The sequence below is a fragment of the Lactuca sativa genome, chromosome 6 (assembly GCF_002870075.4).
Source record: "Lactuca sativa cultivar Salinas chromosome 6, Lsat_Salinas_v11, whole genome shotgun sequence".
NCBI lineage: Eukaryota > Viridiplantae > Streptophyta > Magnoliopsida > Asterales > Asteraceae > Lactuca > Lactuca sativa.
The window spans coordinates 58,788,583-58,803,068 of NC_056628.2; the positions used below are offsets into that span (position 1 = coordinate 58,788,583).

A 14,486-nucleotide genomic window follows, 5' to 3' on the forward strand; every position below is an offset into this window, starting at 1 on the left:
AATCCTTCTGTGTTTTTTTTTTTTTCTAAAGCTATATATATATATATATATATATATATATATATATATATATATATATATATATATATATATATATATATATATATATATATATATATATATATATAGAGAGAGAGAGAGAGAGAGAGAGAGAGAGAGAGGTTCAAATGTTTTTCACATCTATTGTGTGCTAGATGCGAATTCATATCTAGAAGAATGAGAGTGTATTCCAGCATAATGAGAGTATATTCTTTTAGAATACACTCTCGTTCTTCATATTCCATGCAACTTTATTGTAGTTTAAGCTAGTGAGTCCTGAAAAAAAAAATACGAACTCATATATAAACACCTAGATGCGAATTCATTTTGAAAGAATGTTATTGCTGGGGTTAATGACGGATATTAATTAGTTTCCATAAAAAGAAAATTATAATTATGGATATCATTTAGTATACATATAATTATGAAAATCATTTAATATCTATATTTATTTAATTAAATAATTATTTAATTTACTAAATTCCTATTGGTGCATTCTACCACACAATAAATGTAAGAAACAAAATAACTTAGCCCTATATATATATATATATATATATATATATATATATATATATATATATATATATATATATATATATATATATATATATATATATATATATATAAACAAGTTCAATGGGCAACAATATTTGAGAGACATGGAATTTTGGTACCAATTTTCAATGTATATGTATATGTTTGTTAAGGAGATTTGCAAAAAAAAAAAAAAAAAACTTAGAATTTTTATTATGTGCAAGTATATATGCATATATTTTTTTAAATGTATATATTCACAAAAGAATATGAATACTTATATATTTTTTTTGAAAAATTCTCTTTTTAAATATTATTTTCGGAATATATCATATTTATTCGTTGAATTAAAAATATTAATTAATTTATTTTAAAAAAGAAAACATTTTTTGTTCACTCCAGCGCGAATTTTTTTAAATATTTCGAAATTAACCTTAAGAAAAAAGAACTTTTCAAGAAAAAACATTTTTGATGAGTATTTATATTTGTTTTTGCATATGCATATTTAAAATTTTTTTTGTAGAAATACGAATACAGAGTTAATATATATATATATATATATATATATATATATATATATATATATATATATATATATATATATATATATATATATATATATATATATATATATATATATATATATAGGAAATCTCATAGAAATGTATTTGTACATGTGAAATTTAGTGTCAAAATTTCATAGATAAAATTTCATTGATACTTTGTTTTAATTTAGTTCTCGATGGATCTTGCATTTATAAAATTACAACAATGTGTAAATATACGATAGTGAATTTGATGTCACAATTCAAAAATTGCATATATGAACTTTGATAGATATTGGATAGAGTTTGATAGGCAAACAAAAGAACAACGTAGTGTACAAAAATATGATTGTGAAATTGAGTTATAAAGTAATTAAAAGCAAAAAAGAAAGTGATAGGGAGGTGGTTGTGGTCCCTTAACCTTAACAAATAGTAGAGGACGATTTGGAATAATCTCCATCCCACACCTTACCAACCGCTAACACCCGTTTAGCTTTTTGAGAGCCTGGACCCACCGCGGTGGCGTGGACTCACCTCTATTGTGAAGTAGAATTATGTACTATAAAGCCCTTGTGTTTAAAAAGATTGTCACTTATTACCCCTGTAACAATGATTTCTCATTGTCTTGTATTACCATGCATTTTCTAAAGACGATACACTATAGGGGTTGCTTGGGTTTTCTTATTTACAACATACTATATTTTTGAAAAGTGTTTATTAGTTTAAATGGTATTAAAAGAGAGTTTAGGATAAAAAAAACTATTTGAATTAACATAATAAGCTAATAATCATTTCAAATAAGAAATTCTAAAAACTCTTTTATATGAATGAAGAATTCTTTAAATGTATGGAGGATATAATTTTGCTTCCTATAAAGGAGTGAATTCTATTCTCATTTCAACTAGGATTGGGCATGAGGGGTTAGGTGCGAACTCCACAACAATAAAGGTTGTATAGTGTGTAGATGACCAAAATGTTTAGGGTAATTAAATTTTAAGACATCGACATAGTAGAGACAAAGATGAAGTGTGCAGTGTGAATTAAAATCAAGTAAGTCGCCACACCTCTTGGCTTTTGATGATACACCATTGCAACGATCAAGGATACTGACTTTCAAAATTGAGAATTAATTCACAAATGAGGTTTACATTCGGATCCTTGAAATCGATTGACATTTTTGTTGTTGCGAACATTGCTTCAATGAAACTTTTTAGATCAGATAATGACTTCATTTTCAATATTTCATATGTTATTAAAAATTTATAAGTTTAAGGAGCTAACTTTACTAAATTGTATACAACCTTCAAAATATTGCGATTGGTTCTCATTTTAACCTTCTAATATTAGTCTCTTATTGTACTCTTTTTTTAATGTTTTGGTAAATTCACATTACTTGTTAAATATCCATCATAAAAATATATGAATTGTTTTAAAGAGAATATATATTTATAAATGTCTTGTCAAAACCTTCAATGTAAATCTACTACACAACATTATACCAATTTTTTAATTATTGTTAAAAAAGAAAGTATCAAATGTTAAAGGTTAGCCACTATGGTCGTTGATTCTTTAGGGGTGAGTTTTGTAAATTCTTTAATTGTTTAATCTTTGTGTTTTGTCTATTATTCGTTATCAATGAAACACAACAAATGTCTAAATTTCGTTTTCTCTCAAGTGTATATGAACTCTTTGGTTCGTTGGAGTTTCTACTTAAAACATTCTATTCAAGTCGCTCAATCTCTATGAGGGTGTTTTTTCCATTCAAATCAATGATATCTATGAGTTTTTTTAGAGTAAATTGCAAAAATGGTCAAGGTGGTTTACAAAAGCGTCCAGGTTTAATCAACTATTTTAGATCGATTTAGGTCCCTCAAGTTAACTCCCCTTTTGTCTTTGTCGTCTTGCCTTAGGTACGGAACTCAGAAACAATTGACAATGGTGATGTGTTGTTGTGGTAAAGTGGCGATGATGCATACTTGGTGGACAGATACCAACCCTAGGAGGCAGTTCTGGTGGTTTCCTAAACCAGTATGTAATCAATTTCAGTTTGTGTTTTACAGTATATATTTGTGGGTTCTCATATTTTTGAAATTTTTCTTAATTTTTTGAAAGAATTCTACATGTGGTTTCTTGGCTGGCTTTGATCCACCCATGTGTGTACGAGCAAAGGACACGGTTTCAGTATTGTTGAAATCAATTAATAAGCTTCGTACATCGTTAGGGGAAATGGAGGATGAAGTTGTACCTGATAAGCAGCTGGATTTTCTTCGTGGTTGCCCATGTTATGTTGAAATAGTATGTAGGTGTTACGGTTTTGTAGTGTAGATTACTATTAAACGTGATTGTAAGGTGTAATGTCAAGTTTAAGATTGTTTTGTAGTGTGGTTATTTTGCTAAATCAAATGGTCATTGTAAATGTTCATTGTAAGTCTATGATGTAATAGGAACAATATTTTTGCATCAATGAAATGTTTAGGTTCTCTGATGAAGTGTGTAAATGTTTAAACCCAAGACATACCAAACTAGTAACCATACTCATATATAATTTATGTAACACCCTGCTTCGAATCATTTTGTAATTCAGGGTCGTGACCCGAAGATCAGTTATCATAAGGCTTCGGGCCTTGGGGGAAAGAGAGATTTAGACCCCTTTGGATGTGGGTAACGTAGATTTGGTGATTCGAGAGTTCGATTGGTGCTTTAGAGCCCGATGGTATAACCGTAAAGTGATAATTCACGACTTTTATGAATTTTGGATTTAAGTTTGGAAAGTTTTAAGGAAAAGTAGAGTTGATAGGATTGTAGAGCTTCTCATTAACTTTCAGTGGATATAAAGAACTTTAAAAACGGAGTTGGAACGAAAAAGTTACGACCGTTTGAAGTTAGGACGATTTTTGGGTTAGCCGCGTATGCAGGGTGTATGGGGAGTACGCAGGACGTACTAGGGCATCCCTAGTACAATAGGCGTACCAAGAGTATGCAGGGCGTACGTGATCAGTGCCCAAATCCTATTTTCGTGGTTTGAGCCCTATTTAAGCTCCTTAACTTCCCTAAACTCATTTCATTCTTAGCATCCACCTCTCCAATACCCTCTCTTGAAACCCTAACCTTAGATTAAGCCTTGTGAGAAAAAAGAAGATATTAGTTAAGTGCTTTGGAGTGTTCTTGGTACACCTTGGAGAACAAGGAACTCATTGAAGAAGTGTTGGTTGCATTGGAGCTTGTAGATCCAAACTTTTTTCACCTTGATCTTTCTTCTAAAGGTATAAAGTTTGAATCTTGATGATGAAATTGTTAGATCTAGCTAGTTTTGGGTGTTATGAGCTTTTGGTCACTTTAAGTGCATAAATTTTAGATCTTGACAGTTTGTGACCTTGTTATGGATTAAGTTAGAAACTATATCCATATAAAAATCATTTTGATTCATATTCGAAGGTTGGAGACTTGGACTTAATGGATTAAGTTGAAAATGATGCACTTTTGGGTCCCTTTGAAACTTAAAGACTAGATCTTGATAGTTGGGACCATTCTAATGGATAAATTTGGAAACTTTATCCATTATGGAGCTATTATGAACCATAAAAATGTGATCTTGACCCTTCTATCCCTTCCATACAAGAGTTGTGATGTCTTATTGTTTAAGAACTTAGGGTTTTTGACATTAAGCACTTTATAGCCATGAAAAGTCATAAAGTTGGAACCTTTATGACTTAGGACATCATTTTGGTCTTGGATCCGAGTTTTGGACGTAATGGCTTAATGAAATAAGCTCTTACTGGAGTTTTGGGATTGGGTTGCGTACGTTGGGCGTACCTGGGGTGTAACAACGTAATTTTTACGTCCAAAAATTTCATTTTTGATTAAGTGATTTGCAAAACATTTGTAACAAAATATCAACCGATCATATCATTTCATAAAAACATGTCTTGTGTCTGAAAACCGAATCGTAAAAACATAATAATGTCAGAGTACAAATCCCAGAATAACTCATAGTACAGAAAACAAAGAGTGTGTGTATGATGTGTTGCTACCGTGCCAACTCCTTCCCCTTCGCTGAAGAGGTACCTGAAACCAAAACTGTAAACTGTAAGCACGAAGCTTAGTGAGTTCCCCCATCGTACCACATAATATATAATCTCATAGCACACATACTGTCGGGCAATTCTGGGGTGCCCGACCTACCTGGTACGACCATTCTGGGGTGCCGACCTACCTGTACGACCATTTTGGGGTGCCGTCCTACCCGTGTCAAGCCATTCTGAGGTGCTGACCTACCCATGTCAAGCCATTCTGGGGTGCTGACCTACCCATCGGTCCTAACAACTGACCCCCGGGGACTATTCCACCCCCTACTGCTACTATCACATATAACATATCATGCCAGCATATAAACATATCATCACATACTATCAGACATATCTGGGGTGCCCTTCGGTCCTGACAACCGAACTCTACTACTATCACATATAACATATCATGCCAGCATATAACATATCTGGTAGTAGCAAACCTAGGTGATATCATAAAGACAATCGTCTAACATACAACTCCTACTGTTGGGCCGACATTGTGGCCGTAGACCCACCGCTACTGGAAGGTAACTCACCTCGAAAAAGTAGCTGCTAATAATCCGTGTGGGAAGTCTCTGTCTGCTGCTGCTCCGGAAATCCTCCAGCTACAATCCCCACAAACACTTAGTCAGAAACTGACATCTACTCTTAGGGTAAAATGACTATTCTACCCCCAATCAAGTCCACGTCAAAGTCAACTTCAAGTTGACCCGACTTGCCGAGTTGGTCCGTCAACTCGCCGAGTCCCTCACCCTTTACTCTTCCTCATCCATGACCCCACTCGTCGAGTTGGGCCGTCAACTCAACAAGTTCTTCTCTCATATAAACATCACATGAAAACTCATCCGACTCGCCGAGTTGATGAACAACTCGTCGAGTTCACCTTCATCTGATGAACAAGTTCTGTCCTCGACTCGCCGAGTTGATGAACAACTCGTCGAGTCCATCTTCATCCTTAAGAATATTGCCTTGGACTCGCCGAGTCTGCTCATGCACTCGCCGAGTCCCATGAATTTCTAGAACAATGGCTTAGTCCAGAACGTTGGGTCACTCCTCGGGACCCCCTTAAAACCTTTCCACACTCAATTGGGTCCTTTTGACCCTCAACTGATATGGAACAGAAACCTTGGACTCACCGAGTCTAAGAATGGACTCGTCGAGTTGGTCACATCCTCTCACTAAATCTTCGATTTCTGATGTACAACCCTTGATCAAAAGATAGATCTATGCCTCTACAATCGATCTAGCACGTAAAGTTACAACCTTTACGTGCTTGCATGGGACTTTGAGCCCAAAAGGTCCTAAAACAAGCTCTTACAATGCATGCGGCCTTCTTTGAGCGCAAGAGCCACTCCTTTCTGCCTTGTAACCCCTCTAAGGACCTAGATCCGAAACATCAACCCCAAACCATGCTTGCAATCATGGTTGGTGACCAAAATGGCTTAGAAAAGCCCTAGAACTCCACAAAATGGGATCTATCAAAAGAACAAACAAGGTATAGACTTTATACCTTCTGTAGACTGCAAATGATGCTCAAAATCGGATCCTTCTAGCCTCCTCTTGATCCTTCAAGCTTTTCCTTCCTTCCTTGGGTCACAAAAGCACCAAAATCACTCCAAATGCCTTAGATTGCTTCAATAACGGCTAGGGTTTGCTATGGGGGTCTTCTGGGAGCAAATGGGACGAAGGAGGCTGAGTTAAGGTGTTTAAATAGGGTGCAAACCCTCGGGTTAAGGGTTTTTGTCCGAACATGGCCTACTCGCCGAGTCCGGGACCCGACTCGCCAAGTCCACAACTTAAACCCCGCGTCTCATCCTGCTTCTACTCGGCGAGTTAGTCTTTCAACTCGCCGAGTCCAAGGCCAAAATACAAAACATTTTAAAGAATTAATAAAAGAATACGTACCAAGAACCAGGTGCTACATGGGGGTACATCACGCGTACGCAGCCAACGCCCCGCTTTTGGTCAACATCAAAGTATGTTGGGCATACTCTCATGGTACGATGGGAAGAAATTTTGACTTTTTGACCTTTGACTGTTGACTTTAACTTTGACCAAGGTTGACCAAGTTTGACCAAGTTTGACCAAGTTTGACCTAAGGGAATTTTGGATAATTTGATTAATAGTTTGAGATTTGTGTTCTTGTTAATTATATAGGTGACTGGTAGAGAAAGCTTTTAGATCAGTGATCGATGCATCTATTCTTTCAAACTGTGAGGTGAGTTTCTTCCTTGCACTCGTGGGTCAAAGGCACCAATGTAGGTCCACTGGATTATGTTTGTAGGATGATGGTTGTCTTTATGACACTTTTTCCGTCTAGGGATGAACGCAAAACTTCGACCAATCATAACTTCTTCATACAAAGTTAGATTCGAGGTTTCTATATACCCACGAAATCGTCATCATGAATACTACAACTCTCATCAAGATTATTTATCCAAAATAATATTCTATTAAAAACATCTATTTATCGCTCATAAGTTGTACGATGAATAACTATTACTCATATGGCTTAAATGTCTAGCCCGAATTTGCGGGTGTTATAAGCTTGCAAATAGTTTTATAATCATCACCTAGCTTTTCAATAAACTCTCTAACGTCTTTAAAATAAAAAAAACATAAACTCCTTCTCCTTTAATCACTGCCTTAACAACTTCTTCTGAATCCTAGATCACCATAAGATACAAGCAATTCGTATGATATTGTTAATATAATATGAGACACACCATATTTCAATTCAACATAAATAAGCGCAAAGTTTTTATTTAGCAATTAAATAATTTTAAGGAAATTTATTACTTATTTATCTTATAATATTAAGGTGGTGTTTATGATTGCTTATTAACTCTAAACGTCATTTTGAACAAAAGTATTTATTGACTTATAATGGTGGCAAAAATAGTTTTTAAAAGAGTGTTTGAATTAACTTTTGTGGTTGTAAAAATTAATAAGTCAACATGTTTTTTAAAAAATGATTGGTTTAGTTTATACATATAAAAATGACCAAAAATATTAGAAGAGTTACGAGTAAGCTAAATGAAGGGTATTGTGGTAATTAAAAATAAAAAAGGTAAAAATAGTTTTAAAATGTGAGAGTGATACATACTGTTTAACTTTTTTTTTTGAAGGTAATGCAAAAGCTGTTTTGGTGTAATTTTGGATTTTCAAACCTATTATTATTATTATTTTTTATAACGAATGAATTATATTAAACTAGCAAGAAGCTAGAAAAAACACAATTACATCAACATAGAAGCTAAAACAAGGTTATGAAGCCACCCGATCAAACCTAACTTAGCTTTGCTATATCTATTAAAAAAAGACTTATCAACGACATCATCAAATAAAAAAGACTTATTTGGGATAGTCGTTCCAAAGATGATGGAATTTCGAAAATTCCAAATGCACCAAAACGTTGTCAAAATAACTACATAAAACACCTTTTGTTGCCACCCCCCCCCCCCCCCCCCCCCCAAAGTGACACCATCCGACAACGAGAGTAACAACGGCACATGCAACTGATCAAGAAGACATAACCCTCATCAAATAACAATACGACTCCAAAATATCAATCAAATCAAAGCAACCAGTATAAAGATGATCAATAGTCTCCAATGCACAAGAGCAATCTATGCACATAATCGACATAACCATAATACCTTTGGAATATAATCTCTCTCTCTCTCTCTCTTTCTCTCTCTCTCTCTCTCTCTCTCTGTCTCGTAGGAATACTGTGAAGCTGCACTCTCCAGATGAGAATATTGAGTTTAATGGGAACCCAATTATTCCACCTAGTAACCACAACTCCCGAAGTAATCAACCCACTATTAACAGAAAATAGAGTCGAAGAGACTGAGAAAATATCAGAAATATCAAGAGTCCACCCAATCTATCGGGAACCGAACGAACCTGAATACCGTGCATCAACTGAGTCTACTCAATACCTCCCCTAGGCAATCGTCTAAAACAGACCATATCCCAACCAATTGCAATACGATCTTTAACAATGGACGTACAGTGATTATTGAAAGCGAGCACTCTATGGAATGAAACAACAAGAAGAGTATCACCTATCCAAATATCTTGCCAAAAAGAAGTGTACACCCCATCCCCTATCCTAATAGGATAGAGAGCATGAAAACCAAAACCTTTATCTTTGAGATTGGCTAACATCCGTGTAATACCATTCTACGGGCCTACGCAAATTTTCCTGAGGATCAAGGGAGAAGAGTGATCATCTAACCCATATAATACTTTGACCACCCTGACCCACAAACAAATATGGGTAATGAAAGAACCTTCACCGTCATTGAAGAAGTAAACCCCTATTATAAGCAAAAAGACTACCAACTCTCAAACCTCCATCATCTCTAGAAGCAAGAACTCTATCCCACCGAACTCAATGCATACGAAGACCATCCAAATCAGTTCCCCAAAAGAAAGAATCTCTCAACCTCTCCAAATAATTCATCACCGTGAGTGGAATTGGAAAGATAGACATCAAATAACTATCAATGGATCCCAAAACTGACTTAACCAGAGTAAGCCGCCCACCAAAAAAGACATTTTTCTTTCCATCCCGCCAATATACTCCTGAAGCGATCCATAATAGGGGACCAAAACTCTACTCTAGTCATATTCTGACAAACTGACACACCAAATGAACAAAATGGAGGGTACCCGATACACACCCCATACGGTTTTACTTATTGGATTTTGAAAAAAAAACAATAAGTGAATAATTTGTTTTGAACAAACAATCTGAAACACCTCCTGAATAATTTGTTTTATATATATATATATATATATATATATATATATATATATATATATAATATGTTATCAATAGCGCGCTATAGCATTGCTATAACGACGTTATAGTTTTTTGCGGTGTTACCGAACCGTTATTTTGAAATAGCGTTAAAGAATAGCGGTGACGCTATTAGCGGCGCTATTTTCTGCAAACCTCATCAGCGCTATAACGACATTACACCCGTTTTTACAATTTCGTACATATTGGGCTACTTTGATAAAGAAAAAAAACGATTGTGTGTTATTTCAATATTAAATATTTATTTTTTGTCTTAATATGTCAAAATAATAAATTTAATTAATTACAAAAGTACAAAGAGTTAAATGACAACTTCCTTTTTTCACCTGTTTCAGTACTTAGAAACCACAAACGACTTCAGTTGCGATGACATTTTGACACTTTTTAATTTCCATATTATTATATTAGAATATTATATATAGATTATGTTATGTTTTTATATGTTTTTTTTATGATATTAATTCTATATAGTATTAATAATCTAATATATAAAGTTTGTATCAATATATAATATAAATTATACATAATATTAAAAACCCGCTATATCACTGCTATACCACCGCGATAATCGCGATTTCAAATAGCGGTATGTGACCGCTATTGAAATTACGACCGCGGTAACTGCTTAGTGTGTGTATGTGTGTGTGTGTGTGTGTATATATATATATATATATATATATATATATATATATATATATATATATATATATATATATATATGTTCAGGTTCATTTGAGACCATTCTAATTTTATGAGGCCGTGAGACCAAATCTAAAAATAATTTTAAAATTCAAAATAAATGGAAAAATCCAAAAATTCTTTTTTTAAATATTATTTTCGGAACTTGAATTAACTAAAAAAAATAAAAATAATAAAAAAATTCTAAAAAAAAATCCTGTTTTTTTTGAAAAATACGTGAAATATTCTAATAGAATATTACACTGACATACTCTAAAAAATAATTTTAAAATGAAAAATAAATAGAAAAATCTAAAAATTCTTTTTATAAATATTATTTTCGGAACTTGAATTAACTAAAAAAATAAAAAAAATAGAAAAAAAATTCAATTTTTTTTTGAAAAATACATGAAATATTCTAATAAAATATTACACTGACATATTCTAAAAAATAATTTTAAAATGCAAAATAAATGGAAAAATCCAAAAATTCTTTTTTTAAATATTATTTTCGGAACTTGAATTAACTAAAAAAAATAAAAAAAATAATATAAAATTAAAAAAATAAAAAAATACGTCTCACGGTCTCACAAAATTAGACCGTCTCAAATGAACCTAATCATATATATATATATATATATATATATATATATATATATATATATATATATATATATATATATATATATATATATATATATATATATATATATATATATATATTTCATAGCTTTATCAACTAGTTACAAAACATTATTTTTATATCACTTTACAAACATATTTATAATTATCGGTTAACTTTTTAGTTATCAACTAATTTTTCAGTTATTTTATCAAATATAGTTTATAAATATTTTAATTGTAACGCTTTTAAATTAAATATTGAGAATAAATACAAATAATAATCTTTTGTTATATAATTGAACACTACATAAATGGAGAAAAACCATTAATTTTGTCAAAACATAGATATACAAGACTTTGTTATATAATTGAACACTACATAAATACCGAAAAATCATTAATTTTTTCGAGACATACATATATAAAACTTATGATTATAATTTTATGACCTTTCACATGGTTACATTTCATATATTTGGATTTTTTTAGATTCTATACACCTAATGGCATCACCTAATAGAATCTTTCTTGTATCACGTATATAAATTATAAAAAAAATATTTTAACAAACGAAACAAATTTGTACCAAAAGTCTCACCTAATATCATTTTTATTGTTGATTTTTCTTTCACCACCTTTTTTGAACAAAATTCATTCATGAACCCAAATCCCCACCAAACTTTTAATGCACAGATTAAAAAAAGGAATTTTCCTTTAATATTTTTTCTAAAAAAACCTTGTTAGCAAATTTCTTACTTTCTCATATAATTATAGTATTCTAATTTTAAACTGACTGATCCTCGGATTTTCTTATTATTTTTCTGAATATTTATTTGGTTTTAAATCATTTCTAAAAGTAATAAAATGACTATTGGTGACGTCATAATGTTAAAAAAAATAGCAAAATATAGAGGGGGTAGGTATGAGCTTGACCCTTTCAGGTCTTCTCTACTCGTTTCCTTTTCCCCAATATAAAAACCCCAATCTCCTCTTTCTTTCATCAGCTTGGCAGTTATCTTCCACCAAGCTTCATAACCCCCTCACCACCGGTGAAAACTTCCGAACAAAAACAACGAAAAAACGTGAAATCTACAACGCCGGAGAAAGATGCAGTCGTTAGCTCCATCTTCAACAATTAGTATCAAGTCGATAATGCGGACGCCGTCGCCGCTACCTAACCCCCACCGGCTTGCTTTCACCATCCAATCCGCCGCAAGCCGTTTTGATTCCGCTTCAAATACGACTAATCCAGCAGTATCCGCGGCGGCTCCAGTGCCGGTGCCGGTGCCGTCTACCAACAACTTTACGTCCGGTGGAGTTGGTAAGAGCCGCACCGATTGGCAGAGCTCGTGTGCTATCCTTGCGAGTAAGGTTGTGTCGCAGCAGCAGAACACCGAGAAGACAGGCGGTGCTGATAACATCACCGTCGTGAACGGGCATAAGACTCTAGATCTGGTACCTATTGATAATCTACCTAAACCGTTAACTATCACCGACCTTTCGCCGGCGCCGATGCACGGTGCGCAGATTCGCGTTGCTTATCAAGGTGTTCCTGGCGCGTATAGTGAGGCGGCGGCGGGAAAGGCTTATCCACAGTGTGAGGCTATTCCTTGTGACCAATTTGAGGTCGCATTTCAAGCTGTAGAGCTTTGGATTGCAGATCGTGCTGTTTTACCTGTTGAAAACTCTCTCGGTGGTAGCATACATCGGAATTACGATCTCCTCCTCCGCCACCGTCTTCACATAGTCGGTGAAGTCCAACTCCCGGTCCACCACTGTCTCCTAGCGTTACCAGGTGTCCGGAAAGAATACATCAACCGTGTTATCAGCCATCCACAAGCTTTAGCTCAGTGCGAGTTAACTCTCACCAAACTCGGCTTAAACGTAACTCGCGAAGCCGTCGACGACACCGCCGGAGCCGCCGAATTCGTCGCAGCAAACAACCTCCGTGACACAGCAGCAATCGCATCAGCACGCGCCGCCGACCTCTACAATCTCAACATCCTCGCCGACGGAATCCAAGACGATTCAAGCAACATCACACGATTCGTGATGCTTGCACGCGAACCCATCATCCCCCGCAACGATCGGCCATTCAAAACAAGCATCGTTTTCGCTCACGACAAAGGAACATCAGTCCTCTTCAAAGTCTTATCAGCCTTCGCTTTCAGAAACATTAGCTTGACTAAAATCGAAAGCAGACCTCACAGGAACCGGCCGATTAGACTCGTCGACGATGCAAACGTCGGAACAGCGAAGCATTTTGAATACATGTTTTATGTTGATTTCGAAGCTTCAATGGCAGACGTAAGAGCTCAAAACGCGCTTGCTGAGGTTCAGGAATTCACATCTTTCTTGAGGGTGTTGGGTAGTTACCCCATGGACATGACCCCATGGTCTCCTTCTAGGGATGACTAAGTGGATTTATGACGTCATTATGTATATTTTTCTGTTTTTGTGATTTTCAGGGTTTTGATATTTATTTCATAAATACAACCTTCAAATTTATGGTTCATTATTTTACTTGTAACAATGTGAATACAAAGTTACCCAAAACCTTGCGTAATAATTTAGGATAATAAATTTAATCAAAACTTTTGTCTTTTAACAATAAATAATAATTATGTGCTTTTAAGTCTATGAAATATAATTTGAAAGTTGCGTTTTGTCACTAAAGTTGGTCAAATAAATGTCTCCTTCACCAACCGCTATACCACTATATAATTGATTTGACAAATGCACCTTTGTTTTTGTACCTATTGAGTTTGAAGTTTCGTGTAACATTTTAGATGTGTTACATTTGGATGAGATTTGTTTTTATGTAAACTAGACAGTGAATTTATGTTTAGTGATCTATCTATCTTACATGAGAATATTACGAGTTATGGATTAATTATCACGTGGAATGTGTGATTTTGGATTTTTGACATCATTCGACATCGACATGACTTTGTTATACTAGTTAGAAAGATTGTATTAAATTAATTGTAATATACTAAGGTCAAAACTACAAAAATGATTTTCTATTATTTGTTTGAAATTTATAATTTTTGTTCCAAAATTTTGGTCCAAAATAGAATTTTTATCATAGTTTTGACTCATAAATTTTCAAAAATCTTAAAATACGGATTTACCCAATTTAATTTGTTTTGTCTTTAATTA

General features: G+C 33.9%; 1 protein-coding gene across 1 annotated transcript; it reads left to right on the forward strand.

The window, feature by feature from the left end:
* The first annotated feature begins 12,249 nt into the window (after nucleotides 1-12,249).
* On the forward strand, nucleotides 12,250-13,839 carry LOC111896614 (arogenate dehydratase 1). The gene has a single exon (XM_023892591.2). The coding sequence runs from the start codon at nucleotides 12,432-12,434 to the stop codon at nucleotides 13,740-13,742; it is 1,311 nt and encodes a 436-aa protein (XP_023748359.1). The 5' UTR covers nucleotides 12,250-12,431; the 3' UTR covers nucleotides 13,743-13,839.
* The last annotated feature ends 647 nt before the right edge of the window (nucleotides 13,840-14,486 follow it).

Excerpts from the sequence above, each read along its gene's own strand:
- LOC111896614 (XM_023892591.2), top strand. The coding sequence starts at position 12,432 with ATGCAGTCGTTAGCTCCATCTTCAACAATTAGTATCAAGTCGATAATG.